This window comes from Sminthopsis crassicaudata, chromosome 5 (assembly GCF_048593235.1).
Source record: "Sminthopsis crassicaudata isolate SCR6 chromosome 5, ASM4859323v1, whole genome shotgun sequence".
NCBI lineage: Eukaryota > Metazoa > Chordata > Mammalia > Dasyuromorphia > Dasyuridae > Sminthopsis > Sminthopsis crassicaudata.
This window is the reverse complement of record NC_133621.1, coordinates 299,583,558-299,603,222: the sequence shown is the minus strand read 5'-3', so window position 1 is coordinate 299,603,222 and position 19,665 is coordinate 299,583,558. Positions and strand designations below refer to the sequence as shown.

Genomic DNA, 19,665 nt, shown 5'->3' with positions numbered 1-19,665 from the left:
ATCTGTTCTCATTAATTGAATCATTAATATTCTCAAGGCAATTGATCTAAAATGACCACCAGTTAGCCTGCTACTGGAGGAACTGAACTACATGACTGCTGACCCTTTTACTGTAAATTAAATCAGATTAGTTATCACTTCCATGTCGTGGAGGTTAAAGGCACAGGGCCCTCACGATCTGGAAAGTCCTCGTAAAAATTCTTGACCCTCCCTTCCTATCAGAGGAGATCTGAATTAGGACATTAAGAGATAAAATATATTAATATCATATAATAGTATACATATATTTTATACATTTCCGAGTTTTTAAACTTTTTTTTCTATCTCATCTGTCCTTTCTGTGTCATCTGTGGCTTCCACAAAACTCCTCCAGAATTTAATTTCTTTTGCCAATTCTTGATATATCAAAACTGTGATGGGGAAAGTCATTATGTAGAGGGGATAACTGCATATGAATAAGTTGCAAGTCAGGGGAAGGATGTCTCATAAGCTCTCCTTGGAGAACTAAACAAAGGAATTGGTTTCCTCATATCCCCCAGTGCTTCATGGGATATTTGGTCATCTTGCTTTGAAGTGCTTGTGATAAGTCCAGCTGGGCAAAGGGAACACCAAGATCATTGGTGCTTATGTGCTGATGGGTTGCCCAGAGAAATGCAAAAGTGAACATAGGAAAAGCCATTTTTTTTTTCCAGCGCCCGCCTTCTTCTGCCGGTGTTTTCTGTAGCTATGAATTATGGGACACCAGCAGTTCCAGAGACTTAAAGATAGGAATGACCCTAAGGGAAGGCTATAGCATCTTGCCACTGATAAGTACATAAGTAGTAGAGTCAGTGGCTCGTGTAAGGGATGTAGGATTGGAAAAGGAAGTTGGCTGGTCATCTTGCAAGAGAGAGGAATCACTCAAGCATTCCACTGATATAGTAGTCGTGGTTGAAGTCTTAAGAAGGCCTCCAAAATGATGGATGGATTCATTAAGGAAGATTCATGAGTGAGTATAGGCAAGAATCATCCAGGAGAGAGAGGGTATGAACCAAGGGGAGAAGAGGAAACCAGGCCACTTTACCTGTGTGTGAATCCTTAAAGGATCAACAGCCCATAAGCCTACCTACCCCCAGGTAGACAAACAGGATGATGGTGAAGGGTCTTACAACCCTTTGTCACGTGAAGAACTTCTAAGCTAAGTAAGCATGTTTAAAGATTTATTGGGGGCATGTGTATAAAAGAACTTTACGGACTTTAATGGAGTTATAACAATAACTCCTGTTCAGAGTTAGATTGTGCATACCCTTTGATCCAGCAGTCTCTCTACTGGGTCTGTATCCCAAAAATGTCATAAAAAGGGAAAAAGTCCCACGTGCAAAAATGTTTTTGCAGCCCTTTTAGTGGTGGCAAGGAACTGGAAATAGAGTGGATGCCCATCAGCTGGCGAATGGGGAATAAGATACTGTATATGAATATGATGGTATATTATTGTTCTATAAGAATGATTGGCATGATGATTTCAGAGTGGCCTGGAGAGACTGACAGGAACTGATGCTGAGTGAAGTAAGAGAACCAGGGAGATCGTTGTACATAGCCACAAGAAGATTATATGGTGACCAACTCTGATGGATATGGCTCTTTTCAACAACGAGGTGATTTAGGTCAATTCCAGTGGACTTGTGATGGAGAGAGCCATCCTCATCCAGAGAGAAACCTGTGAGAGGTCTGAATGTGGATCACGGCATAGCATTTTCACCTTTCTTGTTAATTTGCTTGCTTTTTTTTTTTTCCCCATTTCCCCCCCTTTTTGATCTGATTTTTCCTGTGCAGCATGATAAATGTGGAAATATGTATAGAAGAATTGCACGAGTTTAACATATTGGATTACTTGCTGTCTGGGGCAGGGAGTGAGGGGAAGGGAGGAAGAACAATTTGGAACATAAGGTTTTGCAAGGGCAAATGTTTAAAAAAAATGTCTTTGCATTTATTTTGAAAACAAAAAGCTATTATTTTAAAAATAAACACATACACAAGTTAAGAGAATCTTAATGTGGAAAAGAGGGGAAACCATTAGTAAATGAGGCAGAGCTATTCCACTTTTAGACAGCTCTTATTTTGTCAGGAAGCTGCTGCTTACAATAACTGTAAAACATTCGCCTCTTCAACTTTGATCCTATTTTTGTCCTCTAGGTTGGTACCAAGCAGAGTTTTTACTTCACCAAGTCCCTGAACATCTCTTTCCAAAATGAAACCAAATTAATGATGATTCCTCTTTGTTCACAGCCATTCACCCAATTTCAGATTTACCTAAACTTGCTGTCCTGGAATGTAGCTCATATCTCTCTAAAAAATTTAACACTTTGCCAGAATTTGGGTAAACTCTGTGTCTGTTGGAGTCCCTGATTTGCCAGTCTGCTAACCCTTCCGTAAAAGGGAAGGCCTAATCTTGATGGAGCTCCACTGTCTCTTTGGGATCCCTGCTTCCTTTTCTAGCTACCCACCATCTCTTTAATTTTCTACCCACCATCTCTTTAATTAATAATTACATTATAGCATTTTACCAGGAATAGAATTCAAGCCCACTAGTCTATAGTTTGTGGACTCTTGTTTTGCTCCTTTGTTTTGATAATCAGGAATCCAACCATTCATTCATCCATCCACTCATTCATCTATCCATCTTTTCCATCCATTCATCTATCCATCTATCCATCCCTCCATTCATTCATCCATTTGTTGTTTTCCAGTCTTTTCTCTCTTCAGGAATCACTAATGACATCTCATTTTTTTTTAGTCTTTTGTTTTTTTACCTAGATTTTATTTTATTTTATTTTTACTTTTAAAAAATTTCCCCAGTTACACATAAAAACATTTTTTTTGCTTCTAGATGTACATTAATTTTTTTACATATTTCCTTATGAATCATGCTGACAGCAAAAAATAAGAACAAAAGGGGAAAACCACAAGTGGAAAAAAAAAAAAACAGAAGAAAAAGGAAAAAAAAGGTGAACATAGTACGTGTTGATTTATATTCACTCTCTATAGTTCTCTCTTTGGAAGCGGATGGCATTTTCCATCTAAAGTTTATTGGGATTACCTTGGATCACCAAACCTCTGAGTCTGTCATAGTTGATCATCGCACAATCTTCCTATTGCTGTGTACCATGTTTTCTTGGTTCTACTTGTTTTGCTCAGCATCAATTGATGTAAATCTTTCCAGGCCTTTCTAAAATCAACCTGATCATTATTTTTATAGAACAATTATATTCCATTCCTTTCATAAACTATAACCTACTTAGCCAACCCCCAGTTGATTTTCCAATTTTTTTGCCACCACAAAAGGAGTTATTAGAAACATTTTTACACATGTGTGTTCTTTTAACTCTTTTTTAAATGATTTCTTTGGGATACAGTCCCAGTAGTGGCACTGCTGGATCAAAGACTATGCACAATTTTATAGTCCTTTGGGTTCCAAACTGTTTTCCAGAACAGTTGGATCACTTCATAGTTCCACCAACAATGTATCAGTGCCCCAGTTTTCCCACATTCCCTCCAACATTTGTCATTTTTTTCTGTCATCTTAGCCAATCTGAGAGGTGTGTGAGGTGGTACCTCAGAGTTGTCTTAATTTGCAGTTCTTTAATCAATAGTGATTTAGAGCATTTTTTCATATGATTATAGATGGCTTTAGTTTCTTCATCTGAAAATTGTCTGCTCATATTCTTTGACCATTTATCAACTGAGGAAATGGCTTATATTCTTACAAATTTGACTCCGTTCTTTTTATATTTTAAAAATGAGGCCTTTATCAGAAATACTGGCTGTAAAAAAATTTCCCCAGCTTTCTGCTTCCCTTCCAATCTTGGCTGCATTGGTTTTGCTTGTGCAAAAAAAACCTTTTTGATTTAATATAATCAGAATTGTCCATTTTGCATTTCATAATGTTTAGTTCTTCTTTGGCCATAAATTCTTCCCTTCTCCAAAAATCTGTATCTCTTGCTCTCCTAATTTGCTTATGTGTCACCCTATGCTTAAATCATGTGCCCATTTTGACCTTATTTTAATGAGCTGTGAGAAGTAGGTCTATGCTGAATTTCTGGCATATTATTTTCCAATTTTTCCTAGCAATTTTTGTGAAATAGTTCATAAGCTAGAAGCTGGTTCTCATCGTCTTCCTCTATCTGGCTTTTTATAATCATAGGTGGTCAGTGAGATGCCTACGTTTCCACATCATTCCCCTCGTCTTTCTCATGAGAAAATTTGGAACACAAGATTTTACAAGAGTCAATGTTGAAAAATTATCCATGCATATATTTTATAAATAAAAAGCTTTAATAAAAAGAGGAAAAAATTTTAAAAGTGAGCATTAATGAATTAGCATTAATTAATCCCTCATTCTCTTCAGGACACTGATTGGGGCACTCCACTAAAAGCAGCTCAGAGCTAACATTTTGTGCTAAAGAGCTGTGCCAATAGGAGAAAAGCCAGGAGCTAGGGTGGGGAACAACCTGGCCAGCATTGAGGAGGATTTCAGGAGAGTGAGCATAATCTTGTCACAGAGACCAGAAAGTGGAGGAGTGATGGGAAATTTCCACTATCCAGATCTTTGTTGAGAATCTTGACTTTTCTCGACTTGGCTTTTGTGATAATTTTTCAACACTGATCCTTGCAAAACCTTGTGTTCCAAATTTTCCCTTCCTTCCCTCCATCTCCTCCCCTAGACGTCAAGTAATCCAATATATACTAAACATGGTAAAATATTTGTTAAATCCAATATATGCATACACATTTATACAATTCTCTTGCTGCTCAAGAAAAATCTGATCAAAAAGGAAAAAAATAAGAAATAAATCTAATGCAAGCAAACAACAAAAAAAAGACTGGAAATGCTGTGTTGTGATCCACGCTCAGTTCCCACAGTCCTCTCTCTGAGTGTAGATGGCTCTCTCCATTCCAAGATCATTGGAATTGGCCTGAATCAGCTCATTGTTGGGAAGAATCATTAATGCTCATATTTACTGAGGACTTTAACATTCTCAAAACATATCCTCCTCCTCCTTCTAGAACACACACACACACACACACACACACACACACACACACACACACACACACACACACCTGCTAATGTGTTTGCTGTAACATCCCCATCTTAGTGAGGACACTGAGGTTGAGAATCGTTCACCCACGGTCACACCAGCACTCAAATCCAGGCCATCTCGATCGCCAGCCCAGGACTTGTCTTGCTGTTCTGACTCCCTTCTCCTTTCTGGGGTCCTTTTTGTTATTCCTTAGATAAAGACGGATAGATTGGCAGCTGGAGGCTGCGGGGAGAGGCAAGTGTGGGGGATTCGTGGGGGACTTTTCCAGTCCTTGACGGTCTTTGGATTTTTGTCCCCTTTCTTCCCTGGCTGTGCCCTTGCTTGTCGTCAGCTCCTGGGAAAGAATCCTTCGGCCGGACTGAACCACGTCAGCAACCATGGCCAGACGCCGCTCCACCTGGCCTGCCAGCTGGGCAAACCGGACATGGTCCGCGTGCTGCTGCTGTGTAATGCCTGCTGCACTGTTGTGGGTCAGCACGGCTATGCCATCCACACGGCCATGAAGTTCTGCCAGCGAGGGTAAGGATGGCAGCCGGCCCAGAGGCCCCTTCTGGCCAGAGCCAGAGGGCCAAGTTTCCCTCCCCTCTACTCCCCTTGTGCTTTTAGGTCTCTAAGATGCTTTCCCCCCAGTCACTCTGGGAGCAATTATCTGCATTGTACAGCTGAGGACAGAGAACTCTGTGAGAGTGGCCCTGAGAGGTAGATAGACCCAAGTGGTTTTCCTTTGATTGTTGAGGAAACTGAAATATCAGAGAGGGAGAATAACTTGGGCTTGGGCACAGAACTGACTAAAGGATCCCAACACTTGAGTTCAGATTGGGCCTCCAAGGCCCACTGCCTATGAGCCTTGGGGCAGGCAGATCCTTTTACCTCCGTGCCTCAGTTTCCTCATCTCTCAAATCCAGTCTAGGATGCTGGTAATTCACACTTAGTGGCCCAGATCCTGATCAGCTCTCCTCACTATACTGCTGCACTGTCTCTGATCTGGAACAGGCTTTGTTAATGAGCATGCCTGCCTGATGCCACGTGGGTAGGACAAATACAGACGTTCCTGGGGTGGAGTGAGCTGCCTTAGAAGGCAGAGGATTTGGAGCTGGCAGGGATGTGCCAGCCCTTGTTTTACAGAGGGGGAAACTGAGATCCAGAGAAGGAGAGCGGCTCACCCATTGTTGCACAGCACCGCATTCTCAGTCAGGGATTCCAGCAGGCTAGACAGGGGAGTTCTGCAACGGACCCCTGAGTGATGCCCCGGGCTTCTGGAGCAGGCAGGGTGGGATCTAAACCCAAAATGGCAGGGAACAGTGAGTGACAGGACCCAGAGAGCCACTGCTTAGAGCGGGGACAGTGGGCAAGAGGATAGACCAGGCTTCTTGGAAGGACGTGGTGGAAGCAGTAGGAAAGGCCTAGGAGTCAGATCCAGCCTAGCTGGGTGACCCTGGGCATCCCAGTTTCCTCATCTGTAAAATGGGCATAACAATAACACCTACCTTCCTAGGTGGTACTGATCAAATGAGCTATTTGTAGAGTACTTGGCACTATACCTGGCATAAGTAGATGCTTCATAAATGCTGGTTCCCTTTCCCTGGGAAGACCCCCAGCAACAATGCCTGCTGGCCTGAGGATGCATCTCAACCTCTCAGTCATGCAAGGAGGGCAGAAGAGGGTAGGGGTTTGGGACAGGCCCAGACTCAGGACAAGGCATTCACGTGCCTTGGGCAAGGTTGGAAAATCGCACCTTCCTAAATGTGACTGTCCATCTGTCCACTAGAGGCTGCAAGCTTTCACTGGAAGGTGCATAATCCTTTAACGCAGTAGAAATCAGAATTATCTGGCATGCAGGGATGTACGTTTGGAAAAAGTCACATTTACCAAGTGTCTTCCATGAATTCCCACCCTACGCCCCACATTGTCACTCTCTCTGATCCCACTGACTCCCTCGGGGGTCGCACTTGGGTCCTGTGGGAGCAGCAGAAACATCCTGCAGAACCCAGGGGCCTGTCCCAGTCACTGTTCACCATCCACTTCCTCCCCTTTTGGGGGCTGCTCTCTCCCCAGGTGTGCTGAGGTGATCATCAACATGGACAGCAGCCAGATTCAAAGCAAGGACCCTCGATATGGAGGCAGCCCCCTCCACTGGGCCAAGAACGCAGAGGTGAGCGGGCCGGAGGGTCAGGGTGGAGAGGCTTTGGCTGTGTGTTCAGCTGGAAACTCCCAGAAGGACACGAGATTAGAGGGACTGATTAAGGTAGCGGGAGGAAGAGTTAGCCGGCTCCTGAGGCAGAAGACTTGCAAGGCTGATAGGGTTTAGCCCTGGCCTTTCCCTGAGGTTGCCCAGACAGTCCTTTCTCCTGAGGTGGGAGAGGTGGATGCGAAAGGAGTGGGGATGTTTGGCCTGCTCAGCAGGGAGAGCAGCAGGGCAGTGAATTGGAGGAACCCGCTATTCCTGAAGGGGCTGCTCTGCTCTCCTCATAAGGGCACGGGTAGGGGGAGGAGTCGTGCCCTCATCCGGGCCATCCTTCTGCCTTTGGTGACCAGAGGTGTCCAGGCCATTCATTGGGTAGCCATGAGGTACCAAGGCCCTACCCCCTCTCCCCCCTTTTGCAGATGGCTCGGCTGCTGCTGAACCGAGGCTGTGATGTAAACAGCGTCAGCAACTCCGGGGACACGGCCCTGCATGTCGCGGTGACGCGGGAGCGCTTTGACTGTGTCATGGTGATGCTGACCTACGGCGCCAACGCTGGAGCCCGCGGGGAGCACGGCAACACGCCGCTGCATCTGGCCATGGTGGTGAGGCGCTCAGGCTCCAAGCCTTTCCCCCAGCCCATCCCTAAGTGATCTGTCATCTGAGCCAGTCCCTGAGCCTTCAGTCAGGAGGGAGGCGCTCTGGGATCAGCTCTGCCCTGCCTGGAGGTCACGAGCAAATCACTCCGAGCTTCTCAGACTCCCTGGTTCTTCTTAAAGTGGGCCAGATAGTCCTGGGACTCCCCCTGCTTCCCAGAGTTGTTGTGAGAAGGTTCAGGGTCAGTTTATAGGAGTGTTGTGGTCCCCCTGGACAAGGCAGCTTGTAGGGCCTGGTGCCCTGGAGGTGGAGAAAGTAAGCAGTAGAGGGGGCCCTTTGGAGCTGGAAGGAGCTCAGTCAGAAGCACCGGCAACTTCCTTTGTTGGAAGAGAATTAATACAGGAGGAGGCTTCAGCAGTGACCACAGTGGGGGGGGGGGGGGTCGGCTCAGCAGCCCTGGATTACTCTCGTGTTATTTGGGCAGATCCTGAAATGAGTCCGTGCCTCAGCTCTACAGCGAAATGAGGGTTACTCCCTAGTCCTTTTCAAAGTCCTTTCAGGGGTCAACCCTATGATTATTGTTGCTAGTTAATAGACAAGCCAGGACTGGAGCCCTGTCCCCTAAGTCCCAACAAGCAGTAGTTTAGCCCTGGGTCCTTTCCCTTAGGGCCACCCTCTCTCCCCATTGTGAGTCCCTCAGCAACCCTACTCTAGTCACGCTCACTATACGTGGGGGAGAGGTCAGAGACAAGGCAAGACGGTATGATAAGTGCCGAGTAATGGGGGGCCCAGGCTTCTTGGGGAGCAAGATCAGCAGTCGGCCTCCGGTAGGGTTTGCTAGGCCCAGAGAAGGAGAGACTAGCAGTCTGTGCTCCTAAGAAGCTTACACCTTGGAGTGGGAGAGGAGGCCCACACATAAACAGAAAAGGGAAAGCAGTGTCGTGGAATGGTTAGAGCACTGGCCTGCCCTATCTCAGCCAAGAGTCCAAAGGCCTCATCGTGACACTTTCGAAAGCTGTGCCAAGTGAGCTCAAATAATGGTGGGTTCTACTAAGCCAGGAAGGCTTTGGGCCAGTGACAAATCCTAAATCTTGTCCCAAGCACCAGCCAAACTCAGATGGGAAAAACTCAGCTCTAGGACGGATGAGGGGCGATTTTACAGCCTTATCCTTTCTCCAAGATTAGCTCTGGGTTACAGAAGGCTAAATTGTAGCCTAAGTTGTAACTGACTAGTTACTGAGGTATAGAAGACTAGATACTAAGTTATAAAAGATTAGATACTAAGTTGCAGAAAACTAGATGCTATGTTGCAAAAGACTAGAAGCTAAGATGCAGAAGACTAGATACTAAATTGAAAACTGGCTACTAAGGCCAGCAAACCACTGTGCAATGTCCCACCCTAGGTCATCCTCCAGGTACAAAGGTCATCATTGCTCACAGTTGCAGAGCAGCTCCTTACAGCTCTCCTCTGAGCTAGGTGGTGCATGTGGATTTGTTCCCATTTCAAAGACAGAACTGGCCCAGAGGGGCTGCAGGGACGTCGTCCTTAGGGAGGCAGAGCTGGGCCGGGAGGCCGGTGCTGCCGTCACCGTCCCCTCAGATCAGAGAAGTCAGCGGGAAATCCAGATGGCAGATCTCTGTTGGATTCCCAGGGGAAGCCCAAGTGTTTGGGATCAGCTCGATGACCTGGTAGCCCTGGGATGGATGCCGAGGCTTGGCTCATTGTGCCATGGCTTGGGTCTCCATGACCCTCCTGTCGTAGTCTTGCCCTTGGTCATCCAGGTTTCCATCCTCTTTCTCCTTACTCTAGACTGGCCTGACTGGGTTAGGAAGCCCCAGCACTTATTAAGCACTTTAAGATTTACCGAGCACTTTTCATGTATTCATCTGACCTTCAGAACCCTGGGATGTAGATACTATTATTACCTCCATTTTCCAGATGAGGAAACTGAGGCTGAGAGAGTGATTTGGCCAAGGTCACCCCTCTGAGGCAGGGATTGAACTTTGGTTTTCTTGTCTCAAGGCCCAGTGCTCTGCCCTCTGAGGGACTCGGGCACCTCAAGGCTAGGATTCTCTGCGGTCTGTTGTTCAAAGCACCAAGTAGAGGGGCTGCTGGAGCCCCATAACTACTGTCCTAGTATTCCTGGGGGGTGAAGGAAATAAGTCAAATCCTCCTTCCCCGACAGCTCCAGACCACAGTCCTCCTGCTGGGGAGATCCCCTTCCTGTGCCTAGGAGTGGGCCCAGGAGGCTGGCCCTTCTTGGGATTCCTGAGCTGCTGTTTTCTCTACCTTCCTCACAGAAAGACAACATCGAGATGATCAAGGCCCTCATTGTGTTTGGTGCTGAGGTAGATACTCCCAATGACCTTGGAGAGACTCCTGCCATGATTGCATCGAGGGTCAACAAAGGTGGGTACTCATCCCCTGAGGGGAAAAGGAGGGTGACGTTCCCACCGCCACCCATGACCATGGCCCGGGGCATCCCCAGGAAGCCTCCACTGCAGTGGGACCCCCAACCACGGTCTATTTTCCTAGCTACGACCCTCCCTTTGGACTCCCTGCACTTCGCTCACTCAGCAAGCATTGATTAGGCACCTTCTATATGCCGGGTGCTCTGCTGCGTGCCAGAGACACAGGAAAGCCAAGGCAGCTCCTGCTCTCGAGAGCTGCCATTCTGGGGGAGGCAGCAGGTACACAAGTCCATCAGTCAGCCTCAAAGCCAGGATTAAAGGAGTCAATCCAGAGTCCTGGTTGGGAGGGAAATCTGTCCCCCCCCCCCCCATCCCGCTTCCACGGCCCCATTCCCAGGGACTTTCCTATTGGAATTGTCCTCTCTAGAACCTTCCCAAGGTCACACATACTATACACACTTCTCCCCCCACCCACATGCGTTCCAGTCAGGTTCCAAGTGAAAAGAAGGCCTTCCTCTGACAAACGGGTTCAAGACAGACTTTGGCCCCAGAGGTGACTGGGGGTAGGAACTTGGGGTGTGTATGTGACAGAGATTGATCGCTCCCTTTTTGTGACATGGTCTCCACTTCCTCGTAAAATGGGGCAAACATATTAACCCTATCTTGGCTAGATTAATCCTTCTGACCCTGGAAGGAGCTGTGAGATTCAGGGGCTTTGAGAATCGCAGGAGAAGAGAACATGAGGGTCCCACAGGTCATCTCTTTGCTCTGTCATTCCGCTTGAGGGGAGAGGTGACATTTCCAGAGACTGAATGGGGAAAGAAAGTGGCCCATTCTGCTCATTCAGCTTCGGCCGCGGCCCCCAAGCCCTTCTCAGACCCCTTGGGGTTCCTCCCGTGGCCAGATCCTTCAGCCTGGGAGGCCCAAGGCAGCCCACGATGTCTGGGGAGCAGCTGGGGCAGGTCACCCTGGTTCTCACTTCCTCCAGCAAACTCAGGAGGTCAGGGCCTGGGAAGGGGCACTTGGTATGGAATGAGCCTCTCACTTGTCTATTTCTGATCCTGTCTGACCTCCGCACTCTGAACTGTGACCAGTTTCCACCAGGAATTCACTCTTGGCTCTGCTGAAAACCATAGGGGCGGACCACCTTACAGCCCCCGGGGCGCCCCTGGAGGTCTCCCAGCCTTCCACCTCCACCCAGGACAGACCGATGCCCCCTCGGATGCCCATGAGGGAGATAGGTAGGCCTTTCCTTAGCCCCTCCTCCCCTCCTCTTCTTTCCTTCTCTGCAGCTTCCTCAGGTAGCTCTAGTCAGCCAGCCTAAGGCAGGAGGTTCTCAGCTAGAAAGGCCTCCTGGCCTAGGTCAGGGTAGGGGGGGAGGGGAGAGGGGGAAGCGGGAAGCAGCCTTGGAGGCCCAGGGCCCCACAGATGGTCCTGGGGTAGATGGCCAAGGAGGGGCAGTGTTGGAGCCCCCAAGGTTCTTTTTTTTCCTTCACTCTTATCAGAGGAGGCCGAAGGAGGGCAAAGGTCTCCTTGGAGGCTGGGGCACCATGGGTGGGATGGTTTGGGCTGGAGGAACCAAGGTAGCAGAACAGAGCCCTGGGGCCGGTGGCACTTCCAGCTGAGCTTCCCCTCCCCCCAGCTTCTTGTGGCAATGCTCTGACCCAGGGGGCCTTAGGACAGTACAGGCTCTCAGAGTCAGAGGGCCGGTTTCCAAAGCTCCCAGCCCTTTGCCTTTCTCCTCCATAAAAGGAGGAGCCAGGGCTGTGTCACTCTAGTCTCTTCCAGTTCTGAGCCCTTTGACATCCCTGGTTCCAGACTCATTTGAGAGAAATCCCAGGTTCTAGGTCAGTCCAAGGAAACCCTGGGATTTAGTCCACTTGACCTGGCCCAGGAGAAGGGCAGACCAGAGCCGAGCTCCTGAGAGCCCAGGCAGAAGCACGGCTGAGGTGGGCCCAGTGGTAGCCAGTGAGAGGCTGGGCCGGCCTGCAGGCAGGGAGGACGTGGACAGCCACAGCCACAGCCCGTGTCCCATCCTCCTCCGAGCCCTGACAAGAACTGCCCCCACACAACATCCCCTTTCTGTCTCTTGGTTTCACAGGCAGCCACTAAGCCAGGCTGGATGGCCACCCTGCCCCCAGAGGGGCCTGGGCCCAGCAATGGACGGTAACATCCTGGGCACAGAGAGGCTGGGACGGCCAATCATGTCACAGGATTAGCTCTAGCACGCGAACCCTCCCCCCCTTCTCTTTCCCCCTCCCTCCCTCTTTCCATCTTTCTCTCTGTGTCTTTCCCTGTCTCTCTTTTTTTATCTATCCCTGTCTCCCCCTCCCCCTTCTGTCTCTCTCTCTGTCTCTCTCTCTGTCTCTGTCTGTCTCTGTGTTTCTCCCCTACACACACACACACACACACACACACATGCCCCTCCCCTTTCCTTTCATTCTGATGAACTTGGAGTCTAGTTTCACATTTGACCTGCTCCTTCCTGTGACCTTGAACAAGTGTGTTAAGGCGTCTGGGCCTTAGTTTTCAGCTCTGTAAGATGAAAGCTTGACCCTGCTCTAAGTCCCCTTCAGTTCTAATTCCTGTTTTGGAGGCTCTCGGCTGTCACCGGCCCCTCCTTTCTCCTCCGCCGTCCTCCCCTCTTCCTCCTCCCTCATCCCAGCCCCTCTGATCCGGATCTCACCTCCCTGTGGTGCCGGGCCCTTGGGCTGCTCCCAGGAAGGCGAGGACGGACGAGCTGCCTCCTGTTTGTGCCGAGGGTGCTTCTGGACACAGGACTTGATTGAGGGGACGGCCTGCTTGGGGCCTGGCTTGCTGAGCTCTGGTGGCTGGCACTAACCTCGCTTAGTGGCTGATGCTGCTTTTTGTGTCCATAGAATAGTGCCAATGGTGGCTATTAATGCTCTGGGGCTCCGTATGCAGACTCGGCTTGTGCTCTGGGCTTGGCCCCAGCCTTTCTGCTCCTGCCCAGGGGCAGTGAGTGAACAAGGGCTGGGCATCCAGCTGCCCCTTTGGAAGGGCCATAGGGAGGATCCCTGGGAGGAGTGTCAGAGTGAGCCCAGTCCTGGGCTAGAGGGAAGCTTCTGCCTAACACCGTGTTTCCTAATAGGAAAACTTGGGAGGCCAACAGCGAGCCCCCTCCCCAGAGGGCCTAGGCCCGAGCTTCCCCCCCAGCCTAATTGTGGACCTGGCTTTGGTATAGCAAAGCCTTGAGTTCACATCTTGATTCAATTCTCATTAGCTGTGTGTGACTGGACAAATTTTTAACCTTTCTGGTCCTCAGTTTCCTAATCTGTAAAATGTGGGGATTGCGCCCAATGGCCTCAGGCCCCATCCAGGATTAAACCTAGAAACCTGTGACTCAGCCATTTCTGAGGTCATGGGCAGCTCCAAATCCCATGACCCCAAGAACAGGGAAGGGGGGAAGGATCCCAGCCTAGTTGGGTTGCCCCTCACATTTGCACCAAATTCTCAGTTCCTGTGTCCGCAGGGCCTGTAGAGACCAGTCCCTTCATTTTACAGATGGGGAGCTCACCCCTGACCTCTGTCCCTTTGTGCCCCCCAGAGCTGCAGGACTTTGTCCACGTCTCTCGGTCCCGGAAACCCAACTTCATCCTGAGCTCCATGAGGGACGAGCGGAGAACGTAAGTGGGGCAGAGGGGAAGGTGGGGCCCCAGGCATGGGTTGTCCTGCTCTGTTCCCTTCGTGACCTTGTTCTTTCCAGCCTGTGGCCAGCCCTATATAGGGTACGTAGGGGCTCCAGAACCCCCAGCTGTACCTGGGGGGACAGAACAGTCACAGATGGGGGAGCACAGGGCAGTCGGGGCTTAGAGAGGCAGTTCCTGGCAGAGGAGAAGGACTCATGGGAGCTTGGGATGGGTGGGGGGCGGAGGAGTGTGTGTATTGACGTGAATACTGGGAACTTCACGGAGAGGACCAGAAGAATGGGGCTTTATTGGGGAGACAGGGGGCAGCCACGGCTGCCTCTTGAGCAGGGGAGCGATGAGATAAGATGGACTTTGGGAAGATTTTGCTGGGATTGGCACACAGAATGCAGGGTGCTGATAAATTGTTGTTCCTTATCTCCAGGGAGGGCTTGAGCTTGGGTGGGGGCAGGGAAGAAGCATCGGTTTCTTTCTTAGAAAGGGGCCTCTGGGCCACAAACCGAAGCGTGTGCCTGACGTGCAAGGTGGGAAGGGAAGATCAGAGCACTGGGGGCCGTCTGGGAGTGTTTGAAGGACCCTGGATGTGGGGGATGAGCCTGACCCTGCTTGGCCCCTGCTGCTGACCTAGTGTCCCTGGAGAGCTGTCTGTGAACCGCCAGGGCCCACATAGGAAGAAGTGTCTGTGGCAGAGCTTGAACCCAGATCCTTCAACTCTGGTCCCAGCTCTCCACTGCAGCCCCTGCCCCTTCTTTCCCACATCCTCCCTGCTTTGTGCTGAGAAGGGCCAGGGAGCCCGGGGCCTCAGTCTCCCTCTCATTTCCATCCTCTCCCCTCAAGCCATGACCACCTGCTTTGTCTGGATGGCGGCGGTGTGAAAGGGCTCGTCCTCATCCAGCTGCTCATGGCCATCGAGAAGGCCGCGGGCATCCCCACCAAGGACCTCTTCGACTGGGTGGCCGGGACCAGCACGGGCGGGATCCTGGCTCTGGCCATCCAGCACGGTGAGGGGGCGGGGAACGGTTCCTCCAACAGCCTCGGGGAGCCCCTCCTGTGCTAGGGGAATGTGCCAGGCACCAGGGCGAGAGAGGGGGCCTCTGGGGAGCCCATGGAGACTGGGCCCATCAAAGGCTTAGTGAATCACAGAGGGGGAGAGGAGTGGCCCACAGTCACACAGCCAGCACATGGCCACCCTGGGGCCCCAGGGATGGCCAGGGGAATCCCCCCCCCCAGCCGTTTCCTCCATGTGCCCAAGCCCCGGCCAGAGGCAGCTGCTGATGCCCTTGGCCTTCCGTCCTAGGCAAGTCCATGGCCTACATGCGGGGCCTCTACTTCCGCATGAAGGACGAGGTGTTCCGTGGCTCCAGGCCTTACGAGTCAGCCCCGCTGGAGGAGTTCCTGAAGAGGGAATTTGGGGAGCACACCAAAATGACGGACATCAAGAGACCCAAGTAAGTTCCACCTCCGGCTGGGGGGCACACCATGGCCCCTGCCCTGCCTCCTGCCTGAGACCATCCAGGGTGGGAGAGTCTTCTCCCCATGGCAAGAGCAGCACAGGTGACAGTCACCTGGCATTTCAGGGACTCCGCCCTTAAACCTTTGTTGTAAGATGATGAAAGGGGAGGGGAGCAAGTACCTACTGTGTGCCACCACCATGCTCAGTGCTTTATAAATCTTAGCTCATTTGAATCTCACAACCCTCGTAGGGAGGTGCTATGTCATCCTATTTCACAGTTGAGGAAACTGAGGCAAGCAGTCATGAAGCGATAGAGCTAGTCGGGACATGGGGCTAGACTGAGGCAAGCAGCCATGAAGCGACAGAGCTAGTCGGGACATGGGGCTGGACTTGAACCCAAGTCTTTTTGACTGCAGACCCAGATCTTTATCCCAGGGCCCTGCTTAGAGATCCTAGTGCTAAAGCTGAGAGGGACCTCAGAGGCCTCTGATGGGGAAACTGAGGCATGGGCAGAAGAGACTCTGGCTGGTTGGCCTTAAAGCTGCCTCCCTCCCTCCTCCCTTTCCAGAAGCACTCAGTGGAGAATCAGTTCCTTTGGGGGCCTGGGCTTCCCTTGGAATGCCTCAATTATAGGGACCCTCTCATCTTAGGAGTCTCTCGGGCCCCCCGGGGGCTGGGTTCAATTCAAACTCCTCGCCCTGAGCTTGAGCCAGATAGGCCAAGGGCCAGGGAAGGGGCGCACGTGGGCCTGTGTGGGGCCAGGGCGGCCCTCCTGCAACATGAGACCCAGGGGACACAGAGAGCTAGCTGGGGGATAGGGCTCGTCCTCCAGAGCCAGTCAGAAAGACAGAAGATTTTGGGCAAGGGAGCTCTTAGGCCTAGGGCTTATCACCATGGAAATGAGCATGGGAGATGGAGAACTGAATTCCTGAGGCCCCCCCCCCCATTCTGATCCTCCTCCCGGCCCTCACCTCCTCTGACTCCTTACATCCAAACGTGTCCTTACCCAGCACCGCGGGGTGGGGTTGGTTCACTGCTGCCCGATGAGCCCCCACAGCGAGGGATCTTCCAGCAGGTGCTGGAGGGGAGGGTCTCCCCAGGTGTCCTGCCGGTGCCCACACTGAATGCATTATGTGGCTCCCTGCCCCCAGGGTGATGCTAACGGGGACCCTGTCTGACCGCCAGCCTGCTGAGCTTCACCTCTTCCGCAATTACGATGCCCCCGAGACCAGAAACGAGCCTCGTTTTGCACAGAACCCCAACTTACCACCACTCACCCAGCCCCAAGGTAACGAAAGGCCCCAGCCCAGAGGGCCCCCACCATGGTGGTCTCGACTTCCCCTTCAAACCAGAGTCAGGTGTCCTTATCCTGAAGGCCTGATGGCCTCTCCAGCCTAGAGTCCGGTCTCCTCCCCAAGACTCGCACACAGGCACGCACTCTGACCCCGGGATCTCGTGAGGGGGCAATCTCACTGGGGTGTCTCCTCTCCCTCCCTCAGACCAGCTGGTGTGGAGGGCAGCCCGCAGCAGTGGAGCAGCCCCCACCTACTTCCGGCCCATCGGGCGCTTCCTAGATGGAGGGCTGCTGGCCAACAACCCGACACTGGACGCCATGACTGAGATCCACGAGTATAATCAAGACATGATCCGCAAGGTGAGGCCTCTGGCCCGGCTGGCCCAGGGTGAATAGGCCCCTGCTGATTGGGGTCCATTGTGGGCCCTCTAGCCCTGCCAGTCCAGAATGACTAGGCCTCTGCTGCCCTGTGCCAGTCTTGGCGGCTGTTCTGGACCTGCCAGCCCAGGGTGACCCGCCATGTGGCTCCTCGAGAGGAGAGCATGAGCATTGCCTCTGGGGATTGAAGTAGGGCCAGACTCGGTGGGCCTGGCCGGAGGGTGAGCCCCCTGCAGTTTGGATGGAGGCTCGAGGACATTTGTGCTATTGGTGGAGGGTCTGGTGTCCCTTGGGTGCCCCCCCCATGAGGAGCTCTGGTTGTGTACTTTTGTTACTTTTCTCGGTGTACCTCAGTAAGAAGCAGGAAAGATGGCCGCTGGGCACCAGAGACAGAGGGGCTGCTAGGTCTAAGCAGAGGCAAGGGATGGGGGATGGCGGGGACCCAGCAGTCAGTCAGTCCTCATTTGTTAGGTGTCTTCCCTATACCCTGGGGTCCAGGCAGGTAACCCTTGTTGGGGGGGGGGGGGAAATAGACCTGGTGACCTTGGCCCTCATTCTCTGCTTCATAAGAGCACTGACTGGTTCTTCTCAGGGAGGGGCTGATGGCCACCTGAGGGGAATTGTGGGTGAGCCCTGGGGAACCCTGCCATTCCTCATAATGTGAATCTGAAGGATGGGTATGGGGGTGAGAGCTGGGAATGGAGTACATAGGAGCAGGGCAGGCCTTAGTGCCTGAGTAAATCTGAATGGGACGGCCCCCTTCTTAGTAGATGCTGCCTCAGCAGGCCCCTCATTTCTCCAGGCTGAGCCTGTCCCCATCTCCCCCAGGGCCAAGGTCACAAGGTGAAGAAGCTCTCATTGGTGGTCTCCCTGGGCACTGGGAAGGCCCCCCAAGTGCCAGTGAGCTGTGTGGACGTCTTCCGCCCCAGCAACCCCTGGGAACTGGCCCGCACCGTCTTCGGAGCCAGAGAGCTGGGCAAGATGGTGGTGGACTGTGTGAGTATGGGCCTGTGTGGGGGAAGGGGTGTGCCCCTGACCTGGGCAACACAGACGCCTCTGGCTTCCCCGTCACCGTTGCTGCCCGGGAGCTCTCCCACCCAAACCCCTGGTGATGGGGTAGCCTGAGGCAGCCTTCCTGGGCTCCGGGCACTCCCAGAGGGGAGGACTCACCCAGGCCCTCTGCTGCCAGTGCACAGATCCCGATGGAAGGGCGGTGGACCGGGCCCGAGCGTGGTGCGAGATGGTTGACATCCACTACTTCAGGTACTTTGGGCCCCTTTCTCCCTGCTGCTCTGGCCTTACACCCTCCTGGGTACCCCGGGGGCTCGGGCCCCTGCCTGGGAGGGGGGGGAGTGCTTAATGGACGTGGGTTCCCGAAGCTGGCGCCCAGCCTAGGGAAGGCTTCCCCCCTTACCCACACAGACTGAACCCCCAGCTGGGCACAGACATCATGCTGGACGAGGTCAGTGACACGGTTCTGGTGAACGCCCTCTGGGAGACGGAGGTCTACATCTACGAACAGCGAGATCAGTTGCAGAAGCTGGTCCAGCAGCTCCTCACCCCTTGAGGCCCACCCCCACCCCGCCTCACCTCCCCACGACCCCACCTGCCCGGAGGGACCGGGACGAGCGCCTGGGGGGGGCGTCTCTCCCACCCCCCCCTGGGGCTTTGGGGTATTCCCGACTGAGGCTTCAGAGCCCCCAGCTTGGAGCCTTCTCTTCTTGCCGTTACTGCCTTAAAGTGTTGACCAGAGCCACCTACGTCCTTGTGCCTCGTCTCCCCTGCCCCCTCCCCGCCAGAATGGCCCCTTGCTGAGTTGGGTTCCCAGGGTGGGGCTTTCCTGGCAGGATCCCAATCTACTGGGTTTCTCATTAGGGCCCTGAATGGGGGAGGGGGTTGGGGACCTGGGGGGAGAGGGAAGCTAGAGGATGCTTCCAGGGCCTGTCCGGAGCCAAGTCGGGCCTCTGCCTCCTGTCTGGGGGCCCAACTGCTGGCGGGGAGCCCGGCTGGCACACCCACACCCCCACCCACCCCTTCTGAACGGTTCCCTGGCTCAACCCTGGTGCCCACTCCCAGGCTGCCAATCGCCATCAGTCTCTCATCCTGATAGAAAATCCACCTGCCCCAGGGGGAGGAGGCTCCCAGCCGACTTGGGGTCCCACGTCCTCCTGTTCCCACCCAGGGAACTCCCGAGGGCCATAGCTTGTCGATTACTCCCCTTCTCCCTCTATCCCTCCCTTCACTGTCGGGTTAAGTTATTATTTTGGACAAGAAAATGTCTTAAGCTGCTCCTCAGGGCCCGGCTCTTGGTGCCCCCCACAAGAAGAGGGGTGCTGGGAGGCCACGGGCCCCCTACCTCCACCTCTCTCTGAGAGGGAATCCACAAAGCAAAATAAATGGCTTGGATTGAACCCCCCTGCTGGTGTTGTGTGAGTTCTGGGGGTGGGGGGCCTCGTGGAGAGGGAGAAGACTGGATCTTGATACTGGCGCTCGGACCCAGAGCCATCACGGGAATGCGCCAAGGGAGCCTCACCTTATTTGTCCCCCGTGTCCGCCTCCTAACACTGAGGGGACATGGAATAAAGGCAGTGGAATAGGAG

At 52.3% G+C, this 19,665-nt stretch overlaps 1 protein-coding gene across 19 annotated transcripts in view; it reads left to right on the top strand.

Annotated features, from left to right (window-relative positions):
• Positions 1–19,476, top strand: part of PLA2G6 (phospholipase A2 group VI) — a 50,206-nt gene extending 30,730 nt beyond the window's left edge. For 15 of the 19 annotated variants that reach the window (XM_074271716.1, XM_074271702.1, XM_074271708.1 and 12 more), the window contains 13 exons: positions 5,413–5,600; positions 7,137–7,233; positions 7,686–7,868; positions 10,162–10,270; positions 11,367–11,513; positions 13,841–13,919; positions 14,778–14,941; positions 15,238–15,388; positions 16,545–16,681; positions 16,893–17,047; positions 17,894–18,061; positions 18,255–18,328; positions 18,488–19,476. In XM_074271716.1, coding sequence (XP_074127817.1) covers positions 5,413–5,600; positions 7,137–7,233; positions 7,686–7,868; positions 10,162–10,270; positions 11,367–11,513; positions 13,841–13,919; positions 14,778–14,941; positions 15,238–15,388; positions 16,545–16,681; positions 16,893–17,047; positions 17,894–18,061; positions 18,255–18,328; positions 18,488–18,632 — 1,797 coding nt within the window. In that variant the 3' untranslated portion in view covers positions 18,633–19,476. The remainder of the gene's footprint in view (positions 1–5,412; positions 5,601–7,136; positions 7,234–7,685; positions 7,869–10,161; positions 10,271–11,366; positions 11,514–13,840; positions 13,920–14,777; positions 14,942–15,237; positions 15,389–16,544; positions 16,682–16,892; positions 17,048–17,893; positions 18,062–18,254; positions 18,329–18,487) is intronic. The other 4 variants (XM_074271718.1, XM_074271707.1, XM_074271720.1 and 1 more) reach the window with 2 other exon arrangements.
• The last annotated feature ends 189 nt before the right edge of the window (positions 19,477–19,665 follow it).